Source organism: Grampus griseus (assembly GCF_964374135.1).
Source record: "Grampus griseus genome assembly, chromosome: 16".
Taxonomy (NCBI): Eukaryota; Metazoa; Chordata; class Mammalia; order Artiodactyla; family Delphinidae; genus Grampus; species Grampus griseus.
In genome coordinates, this window is record NC_139010.1 from 15,150,189 (window position 1) to 15,177,787 (window position 27,599).

At 42.9% G+C, this 27,599-nt stretch overlaps 1 protein-coding gene across 1 annotated transcript in view; it reads right to left on the reverse strand.

Moving 5' to 3' along the window:
- ANK3 (ankyrin 3) overlaps positions 1-27,599 on the reverse strand; it is a gene marked incomplete at its 5' end in the record, with an annotated part of 329,024 nt that overhangs the window by 173,599 nt on the left and 127,826 nt on the right. Inside the window, 1 exon segment of the mRNA XM_082673732.1 lies at positions 9,531-9,629. Coding sequence (XP_082529858.1) covers positions 9,531-9,629 — 99 coding nt within the window.

Sequence of the window (27,599 nt, forward strand, 5' to 3'; positions counted from 1 at the left end):
GATGAGAGAATTCTTGAATTTTCAGTAAACAGAAACTGAATAACTGATTATAAAATATAATTTTAAATATGTAAAGTTGCTTTATATAAAGTTCTTAGAAGATGTTACATGGGGAAAAAAACAATTCAAATTAAGATTCCCAATTTTAAAAAACCCCAATCATGACATTTATTGTATCTCTCCATTAAGGAAGGAAGGTAACTGGAAGACGTTTATAGTGGATAACTGTAGAGTGCTTGTGTGCCTAATAGATATAGAGTTATTTAAAAGAAATAGGATGTGAACATTACCAACATACATCCAAGGAAAACAGGAGAAATAGTAGATTACCTTCTGAGCACCAGCACTCGGAACCATATAGCAGTTAACTAAAATAATAACTGTCCTGGGCTTCCCTGGTGGCGCAGTGGTTAAGAATCCGCCTGCCAACGCAGAGGACATGGGTTGGAGCCCTGGCCCGGGAAGATCCCACATGCTGCAGAGCAACTAAGCCCGTGTGCCACAACTGCTGAGCCTGTGCTCTAGAGCCTGTGAGCCACAACTACTGAGCCCGTGTGCCACAACTACTGAAGCCCGCATGCCTAGAGCCCGTGCTCCGCAACAGGGGAAGCCACCGCAATGAGAAGCCCTCGCACCACAACGAAGAGTGGCTCCCGCTCACCGCAACTAGAGAAAGCCCACGCGCAGCAACGAAGACCCAACGCAGCCAAAAATAAATAAATAAATAAATAAAATAAATTTATAAAAAAATATAAAATAAAATAATAACTGTTCTGAGGCTGCTTTGTAGATTCTTCAAGAGAGCCAGGCTTCAGTGGCACACGGAAGTTACCCAATTCTTTCAGGTCTCTAATTTGGTAAGGCAAATGAGGGTTCCAACATGGTGTAAAATCATGAGGAAAGAGAGAAAGGGAAGAAAAAAGATGCCTCTGTCATGTTCTCAGAACTCTTTGCAACTCTCAAAAACATTCTTTCCTTCAAAGAGATTTTCATGTTTGGAAGCTAAGAGAATTTCATGACTACTTGTTCGTTCTTTATTTTTTTATTAAGACTTTATTAATAAAGACTTTATTTTTCTTAGAGCAATTTAAGTTTTACAGTACAATTTGGGGAGGGTGCCCTTGTCTTTCTGTGAATCCAAATAAATACTTTCAATTAACTTTTAATATTTATGATATAAAAATTAAAAATGAATATATTTTTGAATGACATAAAGAAATATTTTCAAATTAGTCTTGACTAATGTAGAAACCCAGAGTCTTCTGCATTATTTCAAATGTTCTTGTCAACATGTCTATGTTAGAACTCAAGGAGCAAGTATTGTATTAGAATTTTCTCTTTGACAGAGATTATTTTATGACTATGAAATATTTAATATTTTCTTTAAGGATTTATTTTTAACCAAGGCAATCACACTCTGCAAATACAATAAAAGCAAAACTCAATACCAATATTTATTTTTCCTTCATATTTAACCTGAGAAATATAACCAGTTGCACTTCTGGGAAAAGATAAGCTAAAACTACAGGACATCTAAGTGACTCCTGACACCTTCCCAGAATAGTAAAAATTTAACAACTGACAGATTTGGGATACTCTGAAAACACTTTATCTACCTATGCACACATACCTTTATTCTTATAAAACCACTGGATGCCATTAACTTCAGGGAGCAAAATTACATTATCGCAGGACCAATATAAAGTCAAATAAAGTAAGATCTTTTGGCAAATGTAACATTAAGAAGTGTGTCTTATTTATATACTCAGCAAATATGTATTAAACATCTAGTATGTGCCAGGAGGTGTGCTAAGTGCTAGAGATATTAAGATGGACGTGTGCTGCTGGGTGTTAGGGTGTAGCTTTGGATGTAATATTGTAGTAATGGGATTCTATGGGGATGTGGGCAGCGGCACCTTGCTAGAAAGGCTGGAAGTTGGAAGAGGAATGGTTAGAGCAGCATTCTGGGAATCAGAGTAGTATTATTAGGAACTCTACCTGGAACTCCTGAATGTTCTCTGAAGCACTAAATAAAAGCACAGCTGCCTTTATTATTGGATGGAGAAGAGTCAGTGAAAGGAGATGGAGAACTCAGAAGTTGTCACAAAGTCTTAACCTGGTTCTAATTTAGGGTCCATACTGAGCCTCTGATTTGGCTGTGAATTGATGCAAATAATCAATAAAGGAGAATAAAAACGACAAGAGACCACTCATTGCAAAGTATCTTCCTTCAAAAAGGATACAAATACACATGCTAGCTTTGCAGAGAGAGAGTTAAATTGGAAGAAATAGCGGCTACCGTAAGTAGTCATTCTTATCAAAGCATTTCTATAAAGAAACAAACTAGGATGCTGCATATAGACCAGATTGAAGCATTTGCCTTGACGTGTGTATATATCTTGGCACATTTGCCACCACTATTGCCTCATAAATTATGTTGTTATGGTGAAAATATGAAAGCTCTGCTCTCACAGCAACGTTCGAGTGTACAATACAGTATCATTAAGGGTACAATACAGTAGTGTTAACTACAGTCACCATGATGTACCTTAGATCCTTGAACTTATTCATCTTATAACTGATATTCTGTATGGTCTGACCAACGTTTCCCTATTTCCCCCATCTCTCAGCCCCTGGCGACCATTCCATTCTCTGTTCTATGAGTTCCATGGTTTCAGATTCCACATCTAAGTGATATCACAGAGTGGTTGTCCTTCTCTGTCTGACTCATTTCACCCAGCATAACGCTCTCAAGGCCCATCCATGTGGTTGCAAACGGCAGGCTGGATTTTCTTTCATTTTTATGGTTGAGTAACATTCCATATATATTGACCACTGATGTCATGGATGGATACTTAGGTTGTTTCCATGTCTTGGCAATTGTGAATAATGTTGCAATGAACATGGGAGTGCAGGTATCTCTTCAAGATAGTGATTTCATTTCCTTTGGATATATACCCCGAAGTGGGATTGCTGACCTTTATTGAAATGTTCCAAAATACCTTTTGGAAATACAAATGCTATATTGAAGCTTTATCAGTTAATCAATAAAGCTCTAGTGGGTTTTTTTCCCCATAAAACCAGTGGGTGTTTTAATAATTAAAAAAACCCCTCCAATTCCTATATTTCAGGCGCACCACCTTCTTTGTCTAGTCTCCTCCCCTGCTGACTCCCAATAACTTCCCAGATTTGAGGGTGGTGTCATCAATCTAATTTACTGATTAAGTCATCCGTGATTCTCTCTCTTCTTCTGGGACTCTCATGATGGGTAGATTGTTTTCACTTAATAGTGTCCTGTAAGTCCTGTAGGTTTTCTTCATTCCTTTTTTAAAAAAATATTTATTTATTTATTTCGGCTGCGTCAGGTCTTAGTTGTGGCATGCGGGATTTTCATTGCAGCATGTGGGATCTTTAGTTGTGGCATGCAGACTCTTTAGTTGTAGCATGCAAACTCTTAGTTGTGGCATGCAGGGCCTAGTTCTCCAAACAGGGTTCGAACCCAGGCCCCCTGCATTGGGAGTGCGGAGTCTTACCCACTGGCCCACCAGGGAAGTCCCTTCTTCATTCCTTTTTATTCCTTTTTCTTTGGTTCTTCTGATTGGATAGGTTCAGATGTTCTTTCTTCTACTTGGTCCAGTCTGCTGTTGAAGCTCTCTACTGGATTCTTCATTTCAGTCACTATAATCTCTAGCTCCAAAATTTCTGTTTGGTTGTTTTTTTATGTTTTCTATCTCTGTATCGGACTTCTCATTTTGTTCTTGTATTTTTCCCGATTTTGTTGAACTGTTTACCTGTGTTTTCTTGCAGCTCTCTGAGCATCTTAAGAACAGTTATTTTGAATCCTTTGTTAGGCAATCCTTATATCTCCATTTCTCCATTTCTCTCGGTTGCTGAGAGCTTACTGCGTTCCTTTGGCGGTGTCATGTTCCCCTGATCCTTTACGATCCTTGCAGCCTTGCACAGATGCTGTGCATTTAAAGAAGCAGTCGCCTCTTCCAGACTTCATGGGTTGACTTTGGTATGGAAAGACCTTCACCTGCAGGTGGGAGCATGCTCTGACCTTGGGTCTACTGGTGCGGGGTGCCAAATGCAGAATTGGGCGGTGGGGGTGATGTCTCATCCGCTCAGGCCACTGGGGTCCACAGCATTGACCACAGTGACTGCAAGGGCTGTTGGAGACCTCAGTGGCACCAGGTCCAGTGGCTTGGGATTTGGGCAGGCACTGGTGGTGGCTGGAATTGGTGGTGTGTACAGACTCGGTTGCAGGGGCCAACTGCAGGTACCTATGTAGTGCCAAGTGCTCGTTTAAGACACACACATAGAGACGGGGGCGAGCGCCAGCTGCGAGGGTCTGGGCTAACCGCAGGCCCACTGGCAGCCGTGGGGGCCCTTGGCTGTCAGCATTCATTACTGTGGCTGCAAGATCACACCATGGGTGCATTGCAGTGGAGGCTGGTATCGGGAGTCAGGCTGGAGGCATGCAGGTACACAGCTGGAGGGGCCCACTGTAGGTGAGCCTGGTGGTGCAGGCCAGTAACAGGAGATAGAGCCAGGTCTGGCCCAGAAGAGCCATGGGGGCCCTGGCTATTGGTGTGCACTCCTGTGGCTTCAGGGTCTCCCCAGGGGAGTGCATGGCAGCGGAGGCATGAGGGTCTGGTCGGGAGCATGCAGGTGCACAGCTGGGGGGTTAGCTGCACACGTGCTGAGTGGTGGAGGCCAGTGACCAGAGCCAGAGCCAAGTTCAGGTCCACGAGCAGCTGCGAGGGCCTTGGTAGTTGGCCTGCCCTTCCGTGGCTGCAGGGTCTTGCCACGGGTGTGCTCACAGCCGTAGAAGCCTGTGATGAGGGTCAGGCCGGCAGTGTGCAAGGGCACAGCTGGAGGGGCCTGCCCCAAGCACATGCACAGAAGTGAGGGTCACCCACGGGGGTCCAGGCTGGCGTCTTGTACTTGTGCGGCTGCAGAGGCCTGGGCTGGCTGCTGGTGGGGATGCTGGGCCCCAGCAGGGCAGTGGGAGGTAAAGAACAGGGAGGGGCCCAGGTGGCTGGTGTCTGCGAATGTGAGTGTCTGTGGGGCAAAAACCAGTGACATCTGCAGGGGCTCTGTGGCCGCTGTGCTGGCCATCAGTTACTTTGGTGGCAAAAGGTGCTGGGGTCTGCAGAGCACGTCACAGGGAACCACAGTCATTTCTGCTACGTGGCTGACGCTGGGAGCCCTGGCTCTTTTTCCTTGTTTCTCCCCATCTCTATTCATCTCAGCTTTGCCAGTCTCTGGGTGGGTCCTTTGCTCAGTGCCCCAAAAGGCTGGGGAAGCTGGCGGTTCACCCCACTGTCCCTTTCTTGGTGAGGGGAACTCCTTCTAACTGGGGAGGCTCACTCTTGGCCCTGAGCAGTGCTGGCCTGGGGGATGGGATGACGCAGGCAAAATGAAGCCCTTCTTCCTTCCCTTTGTGTGCAGTATTCTCAGGTGTTTTGCTCCACTGTGTTGCTGGAGTTTCTTAAATGGACTCCTGAGCTCTCTTTGATCGTGGATCACTGTCTAATTGTTGATCTTCCTGGGTGATGGGGGCTGGGGTCTCCTACTTCGCCATCTTGGTCACATCACCCCAACATACACCACCATCCTGACTTTCACTATAACTAATTATTCTTAAAGTTGCAGCATCCAGTGCCCCAGTAGCTGGGAGAGCTTGGGAAATCACTGGGAACAACCCACTAACTGTACTGAGATGGAAACTAAGACTCAGGAGGACCAACTTTCCTCAGTTCATGATCTCACTTGCTAGTCACACTTAAGACTAGAGATCAGGCACTAGGGTAAAAAAAAAATTCACTCTCATCCTGCTTTTCCAGCTGGTCAGATCCCACTTAAATTACTCTGACCACAATTCACATTTATTTCGCTGATTGAAAGGGCACTAAGAAGCATCTGCTTTTAAACTGAATCCTTTATTAGGTCGGTAAGGCGTGCAAGGGGACAGAGCAAGCCAACAAGGTCCCTTCGAGCGTGCTGGCCCCTCAGGTGAAACCCAGATTCGTTTTCCTGTCCCTAAACCCAAGGGGATCGGTGTGCAGCAGGTCAGATTGTTGATGCAACAAGGTAGCTACGAAAGTAGGAAGTACCTGGCAGGAGGTAGATGGGTAGAGAACAATATTTATTTTCTAAAGAGCTACTGGATTGAGTCATTAGAACTTGCATTTATAAAAAAATTTGCTTTCCATTTTGAGGCTTGTTCCCAGGCTTTCTGACACTTTATGGCTCTCTCCCTTTCACCCACAAACCCAGTCACTACTCAGCAAGAGAGCAGGGAAGCTCTGATGGGGAGAACATAAAATAGCTGACATATGTGGGGTATGTACTATGCTTTCTTCCATAGGGTCTGCCAGGAATTCAGTCTGTGCCCGAGTGACACCCCCCACCCCATGCAGGACAACAATAGAAGAATGACAGGCTTTTCTGTTCTCGATTTTCTAAGGCTCCTTCACATCCACGTGGCACTCATATAACACAGAAGAAAAGTAACGCCACGTTGAAACCGAATGGATGGTGAAAAGAAGTCTACATCTTGTTTAACATAAGACAGGCTTTCAGAACAGGGAGGCAAAAAGGGCATAGAAACTAAGTGTATACTGAATTCGCCTATGTCCAGTATTCCGTAGGTCTGATGCTTTGACCCAGAAGTGCTTGTATGTTTTCACCCTGGTCCTCCCCTGTGACACCACGTGCCCCTTTAAGATGGGACCTGAATCTCCTATATGCTGTCCTCCTCCCGCTGTACCAAATACAGCAAGTAAGTGTTTGATAAACGATGCAAAATGACTGACAGGCAATTTTGCTGTGCTGGTGATTGATGATTGTATCAAAAGAGGGAGAAATAAGGTCATTTCTAATCCACACACTCAGTTAAACCCCAGCTGGATATCCAGGTACAGCCCCCCAAGCTTCTCTGTTTGCCTTGGCTCGAGTACCCCTCTTTGCTCGTCACAAAAATTCTCCCTATTCACAAGTGACCCGTTAGCTCTATTGGTAACCAAGTGGCATAAGCAACGATTCTCTAACTTTTATTGTTACAACTACTTTAAGCAGCCTGTACTCAGTGGAAGACCCCTGCCATTTAAAACAACAGTTCTAGCATACCGGCGATGGTTTCTTAGCAAATAATACCAAGACAATGCAATGAGACCTCTCTTCAATTTACTTCCCCGGTCAGACAGTCTTGCAGGGGGTCAACCTTCAACTTCCTTCATTCCTCCTCTCCAGGAAGCTTGTTTCTTTTACGCTACATACATATTTTTCAGGTTTAATAGTTACCAAGAAAAAGAAGTCCGGGTCTCCTGCTAAATACTCATGGCTGGGCTGTCTTTGGGTCACAGCACACAGCAGACAAATTACCCATCGGCTTCACGAGGGTAGGGGAAGCGTCTTGCTGTCTTGCTCTGTTAATCAGCTATGTCTGGCCCACAGTGGGCACTCAATAATCATTTACTGATTGAGGGAATACATGCAGGGGATAATAAAGTAGTGAATCCAGGAGCTACGGGAATCAAGTTCAGGTGACTGGGCCGGTTTTAGAAACATGGAGATCAGGATTCTTGGAAAGAGGAACCAGAGGATTGTGGGAGATACAATTACAGGACAGGGAAAACTCTCCGAAGCCCTTAGAGAGGAGGATGTTTATGAGACCACATTTTGCTCTTACATGAAATGCTGAAAAAGAAAACCCCTGGCTAGAAGTTTAATGTTAATTGGCGCTCTGAGTTATACTGGCACACCTCATTTTATTGTTCTTCGCTTTATCGCTCTTTGCAGACTGCTTTTTTTTTTTTACAAATTGAAGATCGGTGGCAACCCTGCATCAGGCAAGACTATTGGCACCATTTTTCCAACAGCCTTTGCTCACTTTGTGTCTCTGTGTCACATTTTGGTAATTCTCGCAACATTTCAAACTTTTTCATTATTGTTTTATTTGTTATGGTGACCTCTGGTCAGTGATTTTTACGTTACTATTGCAAAAAGATTATGACTTGCTAAAGGCTCAGATAATGGTTAGCATTTTTAAGCAGTGAAGTATTTTTTAAATTTAAAGTATGTACATTTAAAAGAGGTAATGCTATTGCACACTTAATGGACTATAGTATAAACATAACTTTTATATATACTGGGAAACAAAAAAATTCCTGTGACTCACATTTTCAATATTCGCTTTATTGCAGGGGTCTAGAACTGAACCTGCAATATACCTGAGGTGTGCCTCTACTAGTAATGGCCGAGATTATTTCTGGTCTACTTTACGCCAACACAGTTTACAAACAATAGCTTGATCACTGCAACAACCCTTCAAGGTGGCCATTGATTGTATTTTCAGATAGAGAAATTACATGCAGAAGGTTACATCGCCGACCTAAGTCAACCAGCTAAGCTCACCATCCGGGATTCCCACTTGATTCTAAGTTTCACTTCTTTCCCCTCCCCACACAGTGCATCACACAGAACAAGCAACATGTCAAACACCAGGCTAGACTGATCTGTGTTTAAAAAAAATTTTTTTTTAAATTGTGGTAAAAAAAACACACTGTAAAATTTACTTTCTTAACCACTTTTAAGTGTACAGTTTAGTGGTGTTAACTGTATTCACACTGTTGTGTAACATCTCTAAAACTTTCATCTTGCAATATTACACTCTATCCCATTAAACAACAACTCCTCATTTCCCTGTCACCCAAGCCTCAGGCAACCACCATTCTACTTCTGTTTCTATGATTGTCTACTCTTGATACCTCCTGTAAGTGGGATCATACAGTATTTGTTCTTTCGTGTCTGGCTTCCGTCACTTAGCTTAATGTCCTCAAGACTCATTCATGTTGCAGAATGTGACAGGATTTTCTTATAAGGCTGAATGATATTCCACTGTACATACACGGCACATTTTCTTTATCCATTTATCTGTCAATGGATAGGTGGGTTGCTTCCACCTCTTAGCTATTGGGAATAATGCTTCAATGAACCTGGTTGTGCAAATATGGCTTCAAGATACTGCTTTCAATTCTTTGGGGGTATATACCCCAAAGTAGAATTGCTGGATCATACAGTAGCTCTATTTTTACTTTTCTGAGGAACCTCCTTACTGTTTTCCATAGTGGCTGCACAATTTTACATTCCCACAATGTGCAAAGGGGTACAGATTTGTTTTTAAATAGAATAACCGTCAGTCTTAATATCAAACTGGCCCAACAGCCCTGCCTGCAATATCAAGTAGTGATTAACTGCTTAAAAATTTAACTCAACTAAAACTCTGGACATAGGTCTCAGTTTCTATAATTAAAGCCAGGTACTATTTAAACGTGTATTAAAGATTTATAAATAAGGATCATTATCCCATTGTACGAAGAATCAACTTAGCAGTCATTTTTTAAAGAGACTACAGCAAAGGACATAAAGATAAAGCCAGGGCTGAACTAGCAACAAAAGTACTAGGAGAAGTATTCCTGCTTCCTGAAAATAAGCATAAGCAGGCACATAAGTTGCACTCTTACCCTTGTTTTGGCATCAATTTTAGCTCCTCGATCAAGCAATAGTTTTACCATATTGGCGTTTCCTCGTTTTGATGCAACATGTAAAGGAGTGATGTCATTCTGTGGAAGAACAGAGAAAAAAGTACAGTGTTACCTGAGTTTAACCAAAACATTGCTTCCTAAACCTTCCCCAACACATCCTCACACTTTTCTTACCTTTTTAAAAAAATATCCATCGTGAATAGAATACTTCCCAACATCTCTATCTGACGGTAATTTTACTCAGAAGGAGACCTCAAAAAGGGATGAATTTTAAGGGACACACTCTGTGGCGTAGGGTCCAAGTTTATTTCATTTGATTGACATTATTGATGGATGACATGGTGATAGTTTTTGTTCTAACGTCCTGCACATTTAAGTCAACATGTTTTCCTATCACTGTGTGTGATGCACACTGGCTACTGAATGGTTGACTCAGTGGCTGATTAGTCAGCTGAGACTTACTGAAAGGAGTGTCATGTTACTCAGAGCCTGCTCTGGGTCATCTGAGTACAAGTTGTCAAGGAGAGACAAGAGGAACTCAAACTGGGAAGTCTGTCAGTGCCCTACACGGTCACAGGGCTTCCCATGCGCGATGGGCTAAAAAGCGTTCACAGGCATTTATTAGCAATTGCACAGAAAAATGACTGTGTTGATTTTTTTTTTTTTAAACTACTGTTGAGGGCTTCCCTGGTGGCGCGGTGGTTGAGAGTCTGCCTGCCGATGCAGGGGACACGGGTTCGTGCCCCGGTCCGGGAAGATCCCACACGCCGTGGAGCGGCTGGGCCCGTGAGCCATGGCCGCTGGGCCTGCGCATCCGGAGCCTGTGCTCCGCAACGGGAGAGGCCACAACAGTGAGAGGCCCGCGTACCAAAAAAAAAAAAAAAAAATTACTGTTGAGGAATAGACATATGGTCAGGACAATCTGACATTCCAATCAAGATCCCCTGGATACCACAGTCCTTTGCTCCACTCATCTGACAGGTGCTGTGATTATGTCCAGACTGTCAAGGAAATACGTGCACATAGTGAAAACAGTCTCTATTTTGGCTCCTTCTTCTTGTGTAGCAACAACATGGGTTTAAGGTCTGCAGTTCACAAAAGTCAATTACACGATAAACGAAGGAGGCTCATGAGGGGTTACATTCTTGCCATGTGACGGCAGATACAATATAACAGCTACCACGTATTGATTCACGTCCTGTGAGTTACGCTGCACTGCCTTAAACTCTTTACTATCTCACTTAGTTTTCACAATCCTCACAATGTCACGTACAATCTGAATCACGATGACCATCTTACAGGTTAGAAACAGCAGGCAAAACCAAGGTTCAAATTAAAATATGACTCTTAAACTTATGCTTTTGACAAAAACGCTTTCAAATGAAAATTTTCAAACATAAACAAAGTTTGAGAGAAAGCCATAATGAGCTTCATGTACTCATCACTCTGGTTCAATAATTGTCAAACCTTGCCAATATCATTTCTTCTATACTCCCTACTATTTTTTCTGCCTGCAGGAGTTTAAGAGGAGAAGGAAAATCCTAGGCACCATATTATTTCACCCCCAATTACTGCAACTTAATTATCTCTAACAGATAAGGATATTTGTAAACAAATAATAACAATATCATTAATTTTATCTAAGTAAAAATAATTCTTTCAAAAAGCCAAGATCTGTCAGTGTTTTTACATTCTCCCATTATCCCCAATTTTCTCAGTACAGTGGTTCAGATTAGAATATCCACAACTTGCATTAGGTTGAAATGTCCCTTAAATCTCTTTTAAAATCTCCACAGATGCCCTATTCCACCTTCTTTTTTCCATGCCCATATATTTATTGATTAAACTGGGGAATTTACTGTGTAGTTGCATCCTCATGGAGAGCTGTTTAACACATTCTTTTGTGTTTTCTATAAGCTTTTCTAGTTAAATGCTTTTAGTCATTATACATTCTCCCATGTGAACAACTCTTTACCTCATCATTCTTAGGTGCTAAAGTATAAATCAGTTCCACAATAATTAGTTCGTTAAGTCAAAGAAGGAGAAAGAGATCTGAGTAAAAGAGATATGCCTTAGTCATGCTGGTGGGGAGTGGACAGGGCTAGTATCATTGCTCTAGACCAAGTGGTAGGCATGCTTTTTCTGCAAAGGGCCAGATATCAAGTATTTCTGGCTTTGCAGGCCATACCATCTTCATTGCAATTTGTCAGTGCTGCCTTTGTAGCGATAAAGCAGCCCCACGTGACATGCACAGAAACGGGAGTGTCTGTGTTCCAATAAAACTTTATTTACAAAAACAGTTGGTGGGCTGGATTTGGCCTGTGGGCAGTAGTTGGTTGATCTCTGCTCTAGACCTATCAGCTTGTGGCTGATGGTTTCAACGGTGTGTAACAGGTGACAAAAGAGGAATTAAAACTATAGAGGCTGTGCATCGTATATGCTTTGGCCCTCTTTGGGGTGGATGATTTTGCGTATGAATGAAAGCTGGCAGAAAGAAACTTTCTGATGGTCTTGCTTGTCTCCGTTGTCTGAGTGCAAGTATGTAAATGAGCCAAGCAGCACTATGGATGAATTCTAGGCCTGAGACAGCAGATGCAGCATCAGATTAGGTCTATAGGAAACACAGTCCAACAGGAGAGCTTACCGAGCTCAGAGTGGGATACGACACAAAGACCTCATCACTCCCCAGCGTGAGTCAGGGCTGCCATGCTATTTCCCTTTAAAGATGTGCTCTTGCCTGGTGGAGAAGGACTTAATTAACCTTTATCACAAGTAGGCTAATTTTAGTGAGAGGAAAGATCTCTATTTCTAATTTTGCTCTCTTCCATATTCATGGACTCTATCTTACGGTGATGTGTAGATGTCAAAAGGGTGCCTTGAAATTCAAACTCCCACATTTTTCTACACTGCTCTGACCCCTCCTAGAGTACTACTTTCTATTTCTACAGCCCTTAATAAGTGTTGTAAATTACTTATGTAATTTCATTTTATCTTCACAACAATCTACTGAAGTAAGATATATATCATTAATCCCATTTGATCAATCAACTAAGGGATAGAACTGATCAGTAATCTGTATATTAAGAGACAACTAATGAGAGGCAGAATCAGCATCAGAATTCAGTTTTCTAGATCCTCGGGGTAGGGTGTGTGTGTGTGGTATTTCCAGTCAGGGATCATAAAGGCTTTGCCTAAAGACTAGGCTTCTCATGTTCGTCAAATGGAGCTTCTGAGTGAAACACATACTTTTGTATTCCCGAATCAGGTAGCGACTGCTTCCATCAATTAGGAAGAAGTCAAAATCAAAGTGGGACCTTTGGACCGGTCAACAGGACATTTCTATTTAGATTCCTCAGTTAACCAATAAAAATCTTTTATGCTCTACTAGGTACCAGGTCCACTGCTGCATTTCCATTATACAAGCGGGTCACAAAATTATGGAATTCCACTGAATCAAGAGTCCAATGATGTTAAAGACAAAAAGGCTTGTTTAGGAGAACCTCATTAGCCGCTCAGGACGCGCAAATGTGTGTCTGCTTTCTGGGATGCAGTTTGGCAGTATATATGAGGAACCTCCAAATCTACAACTGAGACAGGAGATAGATGGGCCCCAGGCTGGGCAGCTGGAGTTTGTCCCCTGTGGATAGATACTCCAAGATGAACATAATACAGGAGGGAGGAGAACCTGAGCCATGCCCAGGTAAAAGAGACCACATATTCCTCATTCTTGAGGTCAAGGAGACCTTCCCAACTACACGTGTGCAGAAAGCCTCCTAGGGGGCCAAAAAGGGAGGGGGCACATCAGAGTAGGTGATGTCAACCTTCCCACAGGCCTCTGGGCTAATATCCAACTTGGCTAACAGATGCATGCGCACATAGGGTAGGACCCTGAGTTAAACCCAATACAGACTCAGAGCCAGGAAAAGCAAGATGCTTGGCCAGAGGAAACCCGGCAGAAATGCCCCATAAAAGTGATACAAACTACCACAAAGGCACGACTCTCTCTCTGAGTCTGCCCATGTGTGTCTATTCACATGTACTCTTTTTCCTCCTAATATGCAATTGACTTGTTTCACTACTTTCCGTCTCTCTGTGGAAACTCCTTTCTACAAAGCTGATGGGCCAGGGCCTTGTCATTGGCTACTGGCCCTCGTGACCTAGCGGCTAGGGTCCAGCACGCTCACTGCCGCGGCCTGACTTCAATCTCTGCCCAGATTGAAGTCCGGCTTCAAGCCGCTGCAGGCCGAGGCCATCCGAGATCACAACCACGTATACCAGGCAGAGGTTGGCTGCCGTGGTAGAAAGGGCGAGAGTGCTGAGACAGACCCAGATCCGAGGCCTAGGCATACTCCCTACGACTGAAGCGGATCCAGAATGAAAGACCCCTCAGCCCCAGCCTAACGTAACAAGCAACTGTAGCCGGCTCCTGAGGTCGGGCAGGAGCTTGGTGAGAGAGAGACTCTGTGCTACAGGGATACAGGTAGAGCTGAGCGGGGGAAGCGCACCAACCAGGGAGAATCTCTGACGGCTGGCCTTCACCCTCAGCGTAAGGCGGTGCAGCCCCGTCTAGAGGAACGTGAAACCTGTGCTGCAAACAAAATGGAAACTCAGCTCAGCTCTGGACTCAACCGGCTTGGGCTTCCACATGTACAGCCTGACAGGAGAAGAAAGACACATGCCGCTTCCAAGCAGGGATACTATTTTCCTCAGTGTCTGCAGTCTATCTAGTGGAACAGGGGAACGACATGCAACAAAAGTTAGGGAGTTTAGGTCAAACGGAAACACTTGATAAGAAAACCACACTGTCAGAAATGAAGCATTCCCAACCTAAATGTCTGTCAACAGAGGAATGGATAAAGAAGATGTGGTACATATATACAATGGAGTATTACTCAGCCATAAGAAAATGAAATAATGCATTTGCAGCAACATGGATGGACCTAGAGATTATCATACTAAGTGAAATCAGACAAAGACAAATATCATATGATATCAGTTATACGTGGAATTAAAAAAATTGATATAAATGAACTTACTTACAAAACAGAAACAGACTCACAGACATAGAAAACAAACTTATGATTACCAAAGGGGAAAGGTTGGGGGGAGGGATAAATTAGGAGTTTGGGATTAACATATATACACTACTGTATATAAAATAGATAATCAACAAGGACCTAATGCATAGCACAGGGAAGTCTACTCAATATTCTGTAATAACCTATATAAGAAAAGAATCTGAAAAAGAGGGAATATATATATATATATATGTATAACTGAATCACTTTGCTGTACACTTGAAACTATCACAATATTGTAAATCAACTATACTCCAATATAAAATAAAAATTAAATAAAAATATAAAGTAAAAGTGAAAAAAAAACGAAATGAAGCATTCCTTTGATGGGCTCATCAGTAGACTTCACAGAGCTGAGGAGAGAATCAGTGAACTGAAAGATACACCAGTATGAATGATCCAAACTGAAACACAAAGAAAAAAGAAAAAAGAATGGAAAGAAAGAACAGAGCACCCAAGAGCTGTGGGATGATATAAAATAGCTGATTGGAGATGCATAAGCAAAAGAGAGAAAATAGGGCAGAAGAAATATTTGAAGAGATCATGGTAGGGAATTATCTCAAAATAGTGAAATATACCAAACCACACCTCTATGGACTTATATTCTCATCTGTATAATGGACATAATACCTCCAGTGCCTCCATCACAGGACTGCCAAGGGGAGAGATGAGATTAATTCAAAAAGAGAAAGGAAACTCACAGGCATTCCGTAACTCTTATCTCATTTAACCCACTCAACAACCCTAATAAGGGGTACTATCTATTTTCTTTCTTTATGTTACAGATGAGGAGAGTAAAACTCAAACAAATCAAAATAACTTGTTGGGCTTCCCTGGTGGCGCAGTGGTTGAGAGTCCGCCTGCCGATGCAGGGGACACGGGTTCGTGCCCCGGTCCGGGAGGATCCCACATGCCGCGGAGCGGCTGGGCCCGTGAGCCATGGCTGCTGGGCCTGCATGTCCGGAGCCTGTGCTCCGCAACGGGAGAGGCCACAACAGTGAGAGGCCCGCGTACCGCCAAAAAAAAAAAAAAAAAAAAAAAAATTGATTATTTAAAATGAGTTAATCTAATGATATAGATTTCCTGTAATCTTTCTAATGAATGCTGTAACTTTAATAACAGTCTATATTTTTTCTAACAGTCTACTAGTAAAATTCCTTAAAAACAAAAAAATGAAGGTGGTTTATAGTTATAAATTTTCCACACTCATATCATTTCTAATAAATCTGAAATTAAATTAATCTCTGTGCTGAATACTTTTCTTTCCCCTCCAGAAAATAAATCATTCTTTCAGGCTTTGGAGATGTCAGTGAACTTGAAACTGTTAGTCTCTCAAGTATCCTACCCTCACTTGGCCTTCCAATAAATTAGATTCTTGCTGAAGTTTCAAACACGTCAAAAATGAAAATAATGTCTTTGAAGTTTCCAAAGAAAGATGGTTTGGAAAGAAATAAAGCCAGTCTAGTGCAAATGGCTTTATCTGTGTGCAGTATACTCGTTCTAAGGAGATGGAGCTCCTCCAGGGACCAGCAAGACCACAGCTACCCAGGGGCCAACATCCCGGCCTCAGCTTCCATCTGGCACTGCTGCTGGGGGCTGATGATCACACACTGAGACATAAAAAATGAGTTAGAGGGTCTGGACGCACATCCTTGTTCTTCCATCTTACTCTCAGTAGGATCTGGGACAAAGGACTTCTTGGGATCTCAGTTCTCATCTGTAAAACTATCTATTCTTGTGGGTCTCAAATGATGCACTGTACATAAAAGTATTCTGTAAGCCAGGGGTCCCCAACCCCCGAGATCTGATGCCTGATGATCTGAGGAGGAGCTGATGTAATAATAATAGAAATAAAGTGCACAATAAATGTAATGCTCTTGAATCATCCCCAAACCATACCCCCCCCCCCCGCCGCCCCCAAGTCCGTGGAAAAACTATCTTCCACGAAACCAGTCCCTGGTGCCAAAAAGGGTGGGGACCGCTGCTGTAAGCTGTAGATATGCTGTAAATTCAAGGTTATATTATTATGGGCTTATAAACATAAAGGTAGTTTTTACAAGCAAAAAACTTTTTGCGATTTCTGTGACTCAACTTTAGACAATTTATATGGAGACAAGATTTTCATAGCACGGCCTCAGTCAATGTTTTCTAATAGGCTCGATCAGAAGAATCACCTGAGGAACTTGTTAAAAAAACACAGATTGCGAGGCCCCATCCCTGAAGCACTGAATCCCGGTCCAGGGGAATGGGAAGATGCTGGCCAGCTAGGGAAAACCGGCTGCAAGGCCGGTTGGAGGCTATGAGAAAATGGTTTTTCATTTTCAAACTCAGAGGGACGTGCTCCTTGGACAAGCCTGCCTTGTATTTCTTACCAGAAAACGTACATGATACCTTTTCGTCATAAAGCCATTACGTTTCTAAATATCGAGAGTCCATTTCAAAGCATGATCGTTAGGGGTTCAAAAATGCAGGACTGATAGAGATAATAAATAACGTGTAGTGGAAATATGAATGCATTACCTTTTAGAATGAATTTGATCATGTGTCAGTTTTTTTAAGTTTGCTCATCTTTCAATTAAAACGTCCTTAAATGCGAGATGGGATTTCGTAGTGAGTTAAAAACAAAGAAACCTTTAAAATCTTGAAAAATGTATTTAATTCATTTTGCAACTGGTGCAGGCAGCAAACGAGTAGCCAGCTGGTCGAAGAGAGACTACTGGCAGTTCTGGTTTTCCTGGGATGACCCTGGATTAAGTCCAAAGCCCGGTACACACTCCCTCTGATGTTAGAATATCATGAACTACACAGTCTGAATGTCGTTTATTTTACGTGCTTGTTTTTATTGTCTTATTTTACTTGACTGATTTACTTTGCTGTTCTTAGCTCAAGCTCTGCCACCTTGAAGCCGTACAGTTTAATTGAAACACAAGTTATTTAACTTCTCGCTCCCTGGTGTAAAATGGAACTCATACCCACATCTCACGGGATAACTGTGAAGAATAAAGGAAATAATGTATAGGAAACTTACTGGAGTACGTAGTCATAAATGAAAGCCATTTCCTAAATTAGTTTGAATTTTGGATAAGTTTTTTCCACCTCCTATTTCAAAGTCTCAGTAGTAAGAGCGGAAAGGACCCTCAGGGTCTTCCAGTCCAACCAACTCTGAGGGGTGCATCATGGGGGAAGCTTGCTGCCCCCTGCAGAGCAGTCCCAGAGTGAACACGAACTGCCCGGCCCTTCTTTCCCATCTGGGGACATTCCCATCTCTCCATCTCTTGGCTGTAAAGAGATGATCAATCCAGCAATGCTGTCTCAGAGGGGGCACCACTGGCTCCACTGGCATTCTGGTGGGACACTGTCACTGGCATGAGGATGTCCCACGCACTGAAGGGGGTTTAGCTATCCCAGCCCTGCCCCATTACATGCCAGCCATCATTCCACTTCTCCATTTAAAGACCTGTAAGAACAGAGAGTCGAATGGCGGTGACCAGGGGCTGCGGGGTAGTGGATGAGTTGGGGAGATGTCGTTTAGGGGTACAAACTTGCAAATAGTAGATAAATAAGTTGTGGAGATCTAATCTACAGCATAATGATTATAGTCAACAAGACTGTACTATCAACTTCAAAGTTGCTAAGAGACTAGATCTTAACCTTTCTCACCCCAAAAAAGAAATGATAATTATATATGTTAGAGTTATTAGCTAACAAAAACTGTAGTAATCATATTGCAATATACAAATATATCAAACCAACACACTGTATACCTCAAACTTATACAGTGTATCATGTCAATTACCTCAAAAACAAACAAACAAACCAAAAATGCTGCAATTACTCCCTTCTACCTGCAGGATCCAGGCCAGTGCCCTCAGCCCAGCCAGGGGTTCGGGGAGTCCCTCCCCACAGGCTTGGACTCGCCATTCATCTCCAGCCTCATTTCACATGTGCAAATGGGCCTCAGCCTCCACTTCCTGGAGCTGAGTCTAATCCTTTCATGTCCATCACAGCTTAGCTTTTCAATTTTTTTTTTTCAACTATGATAGTCCATGCTGATCTCCTCCCTGAACTTGTTTTCTTGGAACCTACCGCTTTGACTTGTGAGAGAGCCAATAAAGGATCGCGCATGTGTCCCCAATTCACCTCTCTGCAACGTTTGGTTCTTCAAAGTCCTAAACGCTTCGCTCTAGGTGCCCCTTCGCCCTTCCTGTATATGCTTCAAACCACCAGAGGAACAAGAGCAAGATTTTCTCATGAAAGAACTAAGATGCCCAGGAGGGGACCAGGGTGCATCTGAGCTCATCCAAGTGCACCTTCTGACAACAGGAAGTGTGAACAATGGTCCGAATGTTCAGTGGAGGGCCGCAGTGGAGGAAATGAAAATTCTACAGCTAATGAATTATTCCCTTTTAAAGTGCAAATGAATAAAGCGAGCACTGCCAACTCCTAACTTAATAGAACTTTATTTCACGGAATTTCAAAATAGGATTCATTCGGGTCATTTAAACATGTTCTCAGAGCAACAATTCTAGAGCTGTACTGCAGGAAGCAGGGCACATATTCAAAGACGAAAAGTGAAACAAAGGGAAATATGTACCTTCCAATTTCTATGATCTTTTTTTACTGGCGTTATTACTGTCTCAAACAACGTCATGTTAATCGTTTGGTAAAGGCTACCCTTCTCATGCTGACAGACAACGCAAACACTGTAACTCCAACATTCTGGGACGCACCATGTCTGACCAGCTCCAGAAGTACTCTCGAGAGCTGACGTGATGCCACTTGCTTGACATGTGTCACGCTTGACAGGTGACTGTGTCTTACACTGATGGGTCTCCTCCCAGATGTAAGCATTACTCACCACCACCAGCACAAACATGGCTAGGACCCTGGCCCACACGCTAAGCAATTCATATGGACTATTTCGTGCGGTCACAATGATGCTATGCATTGGGTACTATTTTCGGACCCATTTTACGGGTGACAAAGCTGAAGAAGCATGAATAACTTGCCCAGGAGCACAGAAAGTAAGTCACAGTACCAGTGTGGAACTCCAGCAGCCAGACTGCCTTGCTGTTTGCTTTGACACTGTACTATACCTACTCTCTTCTGCGAAAGGCCTCCATCCCTGTCAGATAAGGTGGTCAGGCAGAAGGGAAGGGCTTGTGGTTGACTGATCTCTCTCCTATCTGGCTAATAAGAAAAACGCAGGGCTTCGCTGGTGGCGCAGTGGTTAAGAATCCGTCTGCCGATGCAGGGGACATGGGTTCGAGCCCTGGTCTGGGAAGATCCCACATGCCGCGGAGCAACTAAGCCCATGCACCACAACTACTGAGCCCGCGTGCTGCAACTACTGAAGTCCACATGCCTAGAGCCCGTGCTCCGCAACAAGAGAAACCACCGCAATGAGAAGCCCGTGCACTGCAAGGAAGAGTAGCCCCCGCTCGCCACAACTAGAGAAGGTCCGTGTGCAGCAATGAAGGCCCAACACAGCCAAAAATAAATAAATAAAATAAATAAATTTTTTTAAAAAAAGAAAAGAAAAATGCAGCCTACATGATGAAGAGGCTTGCCCTGGACCACATCAGTGACCGATGATACAGCCAGGATGAGAGCCAGGGCTCCAGCATGCATCTGAGAACTTTCCTCCTCAGTCTAGGCTGCTACAGCTTAGAAACTTCAGCTCCTCAGACAACAACACACATCCCATACCACAGGGTAGGATGTTAATAAGCTCCAATGTACTCATGGGTTTAAGACAAAAACATTCCCTTAAAAAATTATATAGGAGATTCTCCTTTGATGTGGCATTCAGGGGATTAAATGAAAAAGGCAGGAACAAGATTGCATGGCATGCAGAGAGCAATTCTCTAGAAAAGGTCTATCTCCCACCACTCTGGCCTCCGCTTACTTACTGGTTTTGTTCTTCCTGAGATGTTAATATCACCATGGTAACAAGAATATGGGTAATGCAGTAACCACACTGAGACTTCTCCATAACTCACATTTCTTTGCTAAAGGCTCCCAAATCTCCATTTTCATTCCAAAGGAGGTTTATATAACCCATTAAAAATGTCTTTACAGGAATAAAGACATAGACCTACTAGAGAACGGACTTGAGGATATGAGGAGGGGGAAGGGTAAGCTGTGACAAAGCGAGAGAGAGGCATGGACATATATACACTACCAAACGTAAGGTAGATAGCTAGTGGGAAGCAGCCGCATAGCACAGGGAGATCAGCTCGGTGCTTTGTGACCGCCTGGAGGGGTGGGATAGGGAGGGTGGGAGGGAGGGAGACGCAAGAGGGAAGAGATATGGGAACACATGTATACGTATAACTGTTTCACTTTGTTATAAAGCAGAAACTAACACACCATTGTAAAGCAATTATACTCCAATAAAGATGTAAAAAAAAGTGTCTTTAATGCTGTTGAACCTATACTAGGAGATAAACATAACTTATTTTATATTTGAAAACACGTATCAATAAAAATGAATGGGTACGTGTGTGTGTGCGTGTGTGTGTGTATGTGTGTGTGTGTTTGGGCTTTATAAGGACAGACATCTAAACGTTAACAAAATAGGACCCTTATGGGCGGTTTTTCTTTTCTTTCTTTTGCTTTGTTGTATTTTATTTTAAAAATAAATTGTATAATGCAGGGAAAATATTTTTTTTTAATGTGTTTGCAATGGCATCGCCACACAAACTACAGTAGCGTCTCCGGAAGCCCTGGACCCTTATGAAAACACTACAAAAGTCACCCTCCTGCTGAAGCGATGCTCACCTCTTCTCCACGTTTGAGTGGCTGATGATCTAGCACTGGCTGGTGGTGGCCTTGATTGGGCTTTGATAGCTCAGAAACGGAGGCTCTGCTTCAAACACCCTTAACTGAACGAAGCCGGGCAGCAGACCTTGGTGACTAGCCCTTTGTTCTAGGCGTGTCTTCCAAGGTCAGCTACGCTGCTGAATCGCAAGACTCGTGGCTGCTCAAATCAACTTGCCTCTCAGCGCCTGACATTCAATACTTGGGTTCGGTGCACTTGCCTCTACCCCTCTAACAGAATCCTGTGGATTTCCCATCCCCCTTCATGCAGCTCACATCAGTTTGGGAAGTGGGTCCCTAACACCAAGTGAGGCTCAGCCTGAAATTCTGATAGACCAGGGAGAGGACTGGGGCTTGAGGAAAGCAGGTTTGAATAGGTACTGGGTGCCCAGGAATAGTGGATAAGGAGGCCTGGAAGTTATCTGTTGATTCATTCTTGAATTCAACAAATATATATCGAGTCCTTCCCAGGGCTAGGTAGTGGGTTACACTCCAGGGATCCCAAAATGTGTAATAACACGTAGGTCTGCCCTCGAGGAACTCAGAGTCCTGCAGGGGAGGTGAAGCACAGGGTGTGTGAGGCGTATTTCACGACACCTCTACTTTAGCCTGAATAGGACTGTTCCGCTCATGCACGCACAATGCTTAACAAGGAAGCTGGGACTTACTAAACACTCAAATCACGACTATTTTATATCATGATTACTACACATTTTTACCTACAGAAGAAAGGAAGAAAATGAGCATCTGTTGAGCACTTATTCTGCAGCAGGCAACGTCCTGGATGCTTTCATGGTACCACCCTCTGGCTTAATGGAATGCAGCTCCGTCAGTACGTGAAAGGTACCACTCAGGGAGGCAGATCAAGGGCTGCCAGGCAGCAAAAATACAGGTCCTGCCTGCCCCCAGTACCTTGAGGAATGGTTCTCTGAAATAAAATGCTTACCTCTCTTACAAAATCTACATGGCAAGAAACACATTCTCCACGGCTGAGTCCTTCACCGGAGGATTGAAAAGAAGAAGTTCACGTTAAAGTCATTATCACAGAGGCAGGAATGTGGTAAGCATTTGGAAAGAGGATATTTACCAGGTGAGGAAAGATGTCCCGTGGAGGAGCTGGGGATAGAGGGTGAATAAGGCATCTCAGCCTGCAAGGGGCTTAGGTAATAAACACAGTGTGCAAGACAAACACTCGCACAGAATTAAGTTTCAAGGCCAATCACGGGACAGGACCAACAGGGCACGATGAGCACACACACTGGGGCAAGGAGGGGAGCGACCTATTGTAGGGGGTCAGAGAAAGCGTCTTTGAGGAACAGGATACAAGCATCTTTTACCCAGTTTAAAAAACAGAGGCTCACAGAAGTAACTGCGGCATAATCTCTGGCAATTGGAGACCTCTCTTGAGACCTATCTCAATCTCTGATATTTCTGAACTCTCCATGGCATGAACTGGGGAGAAATGACTATGTTCAAGTTGCCAGCAGTATTTTTAGTCCTCTTTGGAAGAAGATTTCAGTTTTATTGCTGTTGGTGGTCACGGCGGTCTCTGCTTACATGATGGGAAAGGCGGCAATCTGCTTTTGGAGCCGAAAGGGGCGAGTCTATTAGGAGTAAAACTGCTCCTGCTGAAAGCATCACTTTCCTTGGAGGGGAAGGTTGCATTTAGAGACAATTATGACACCGAAGGGAAGGAGGCCTGAGACTGATGGTGTCTCAGCTTTGCTCGAAAGAACTTTCTGTGTTGATGGAAATGTTACGTATACAGTGTTAATACAATGGCTGCTAGCCACACGTGGAAACTGGGCACCCGAAATGTGGTTCTGGGGAATGAGGCATAGAAGTTTACATTTAATTTAAATTAAAGTTAGTACTCAGTTGTTAGTGGCTACTGAATTAAGAGAGCCCAGGTGTAGAGGAAATGGGGTTCCCCCTCTCTCTGGGACCAGAGACTAGGTTAAGGGGCTTAGACTCTGACCAGAAGAGACATAGTGTTTGGTAAAAGGAGTTCTCGCTAAGGGAAGTAAGAGAGACTCTCCAACACAGTGGCTTCAGGGGGCTCACAAGGGAGCCCTTTCTTGAGGAAGGGGTCATAGCCCACGGACTTTGGGGACAGTGTTATCCAGAACAGGTCCTTCAGCTCTGCCTTTTTTTTTAAATCTCATTTTTAAAAATTAATTTTTACTGGCATATAGTTTCTTTACAATGTTGTGTTAGTTTCTGCCTACAGCAAAGTGAATCAGTTACACGTATACATATATCCACTCTTTTTAAAATTTCCTTTCCACTTAGGTCACCAGAGAGCACTGAGTTCCCTGTGCTATACAGTAGATTCTCATTAGTTATCTATTTTATATATAATAGTGTATATATGTCAATCCTAATCACCCATTTCATCCCTCCCCCTCCCCCCCGTAACCATAAGTTTCTGCTCTACGTCTGTGACTCTATTTCTGCTTTGCAAATAAGTTCATCTGTACCATTTTTCTAGAGTCCACATATATGTGATTATTATATGATATTTGCTTTTCTCTTTCTGACTTACTTCACTCTGTATGACAATCTCCAGGTCCATCCATGTCTCTGCAAATGGCACTATTTCATTCCTTTATATGCCTGAGTAATAAGCTCTGCCTTTCTGTTCTGAACTCCCTTCATCAATCCCAAAGTTTTTAGAGAAGTCTTGTTGGGTACTAGAGCCAAGACTTAGTTGTGCTTTGGGGAATTAAGAGAGAGAGACTTTTTGGTATGGTTGAGCACATGGGGGCCTCAACAAATTAGTAGCGTCAGGTCAGTGGCTTACTTGAGTCTGGACTTCCAGGTCTAGCTTACAGGGGAAGTTCTTTAATATTTGCTAGAATGAATTTAACTGAGAAAGGAAGTCTCCAGATAATGTTTATCCACGGATGTCGTTTTGCTTATGCATGTGCTGACCCCGTGTCGACCTCTTATTTGGGCAGAACGTAAAACCTGACACTTGTATGTTTCCATCAACAGGTTTAGGAGTTCAACTGTCTAAAAACACTGCTCTCCCTTTAACAAAAAGAACTTTAGATAAAGTAGCCTTTATCTAAGAACTTTAGATAAAGTAGCCTTTCTTATGACATAATTGAGTTCCAAATGTGGCCGAGCCCCTGCTAAAGCTTTGTTCAAAACAACTGCTATTTGAGAAGGGCAGTCCAGTTGCACATGTTAACTAGTCACAGATCTGTGGCACACGTGCCAAGTTCTATCACACGCAATTAGAGCATCACACAGCTAAGTACCTGGGCCATAGTGTCTCTGCCTCCCTGGGCAAGGCGCCTTCACAGATGGAGACTTAGGCAGTATGGGGTAGTAGGAATGGAACCTTTTGAAATGTAGCTATTAAAGATACTGTCAACTATGAAACTGTTCTTTTTTTTTCTTTTTTTCATTAAAGTATAGTTAATTTACAACGTTATGCTAATTTCTGCTGTATAGCAACGTGACTCAGTTATACACATATATACATTCTTTTTCTATATTCTTTTCCATTATGGTTTATCCCAGGAGATTGGATATAGTTCCCTGTGCTATATGGTAGGACCTTGTTGTTTTTCCATTTTAAATTTCATAGTTTGCATCTGCTAACCCCAAACTCCCAGTCCATCCCTCTCCCTCCCCCACTCCCACCTGGCAACCACAAGTCTGTTCTCTATGTCTGTGGAAACTCACTGCTCTTAATACAATGATTCACATGATATAAAAATCACATGTGAATTATTTCACACACAAAAAAACCTGTCTCTATAGATAACTAAGATTTCCTTTGTCAAAAAGTGAAAACTATATAACCCGTGCTTCCTTTTCTACTACATGTATAAAAGCCCTTAAAGCCTAAATTTAAGGGCTTTGTATTCACTAGCTCTTTCCAGTTGCTTAGTAACATTTACTTTTTCTGTTTCATCCTTACGTGTCTTACTTTGTATATTTTAATCTGTAAACCTCCTGAAATCCTTTTGCAAACAAATGAGGTATAGCACTCAAACACATAAATCCGTAATCCTTTCAGAGATCAGAACAAAAAAGTACTACATACCAAGACCAATAGAAGGATATTTTACTCAATTATCTTCCCCAGATGGGAAGTTAAATAATAATTTACAAGAGAAAGGTTAATGATGAGAGTGCAGATTAAGTTAGGTGGTCCACTGTATTTGATGAAAAAATGTCTTAGCTAGCAAAGCATTCATCTATCTTCTTCAATGAAGGGAATTTTGCAGGCATCCAATAATATAATTTGGCCTTTACCTACTCCAGGGCATCAAAGCTCCTTACTGGAAAGCGAATCAGGAGCAGCTCTGGTGTGTCTTACTTACATTCTCTTCCCCAAGAGAGCTAGGATGACTTGCTAAGAGAGCAAGGGTCACGCATAAATTCAGATGGTGTCAATGCCATCTCAGCAGACACAATTCAGAGAATGCAGCGTGCTGACACTGCACTGCAGTCTTCAGCAGCTATTCTATTAACTCCCTGCTGTGGACCCTTGAGGCTGAACAGGTCTGGATAATCCGAAAGGAAATATTTAAGATGTCAGACAGGAGATCTTATGCAATACATAAACACGGCAAAATTACAACACAAAAATCAAAATTCACATTATAATAAAAATCTAAGGAAAGGTGTGAATAGAACCAGTAAGTATCCTATAAATCAGTTACCATCACTGCTGCTCGGGGGTATACATTCACCACTGGCTACGATCTGTTTTCTTGCTGCCTTAATTAGCCAGCACTACAAAGAAGCATAGAAACAATCCATTCTACTGTGTTCTCTCTTTAGTCACACCGCGTTTGGTTCTGCCTCGTACCTGCCTCGTATCTGCACATGCACTACACGCAGGAAATGATTCCAGAAGGGTTATCCCTACTCCTATCCCCAGCTCTCTTCACCAGCAGGTAGCTATTCTTGAGGTCACGCCCTCAGCCCACAAAGAACTACAAGACTGTATCCGCCTTTCTTCAATGCTCTGTCCCAGCCAGGAAGCAGAAATCACAGCCCCCCTAAGACAAAGGTTGCTGCTGTCATTTTGTAACTTGACCTCTAACTTTCGAATCGATACCTCTATCTCAACTCAGTTCCTGAAGCATACGATTTATGGTTATGATTTGCACCTAGTTCTTTGCAACTGAGGCTTCATGATCCTTCCTTTATTGTTTTGACCAGGCAAAATCTGATCCCATCTATGTTCTAGGGCATCTGACTTTCACCTGCTACATCCCTGAGAGAACTCTGACCTAGAAGGACCCCACTCGAGTTGGGAAGGGAGAGGTCTCTGTAATACAAAAGGCTAAACGCTGGATTGTTACATAACAAAATTACTGGAGATTTGGAACCTACAGTGGGTTTCTGGAGGCAACTAGCAGTTGCCTCCAATTAAGCTTTTCATGAAGACCAGTTCTGCTCAGACATCCTACTGCAAGCCATCCATCACGTATGGAGGGAAGCATGTGTTGTTAGGGTGTAAGCAACAGTACAGGCCTCCTAGTAAGTATGGTTAACTTCCACCACAGCCTTCAGTTCAGAATGCTATGAGGCCTCGTTAATGAGGAATGTCTGGAGAAAATGCTTTTCCAAATCAGCAAAAAAGTCTGAATTTTAACATATTTTAAACAAAAGCACACTGTGACTTTTAAATCACATATGGTAATTCAGACAAGGTTAACAAGGTAACAACGTGGGTCTGAGGTCTCCACTTTTTTTTTTTAAACATCTTTATTGGAGTATAATTGCTTTACAATGGTGTGTTAGTTTCTGCTGTATAACAAAGTGAATCAGCTATACATATACATATAACCTCATATCCCCTCCCTCTTGCGTCTCCCTCCCACCCCTCTAGGGGGTCACAAAGCATGGAGCTGATCTCCCTGTGCTATGCGGCTGCTTCCCAGTAGCTATTGATTTTACCTTTGGTAGTGTATATATGTCCATGCCACTTGCTCACTTCGTCCCAGCTTCCCCTTCCCCCTCCCCGTGTCCTCAAGTCCATTCTCTATGTCTGTGTCTTTATTCCTGTCCTGCCCCTAGGTTCTTCAGAACCCTTTCTTGTGTGTGTTTTTTTTTAGCTTCCATAGTGTCCACTCATCTTTAATCAATAAATTAGCATCATTTGTAATTACCATAGTCA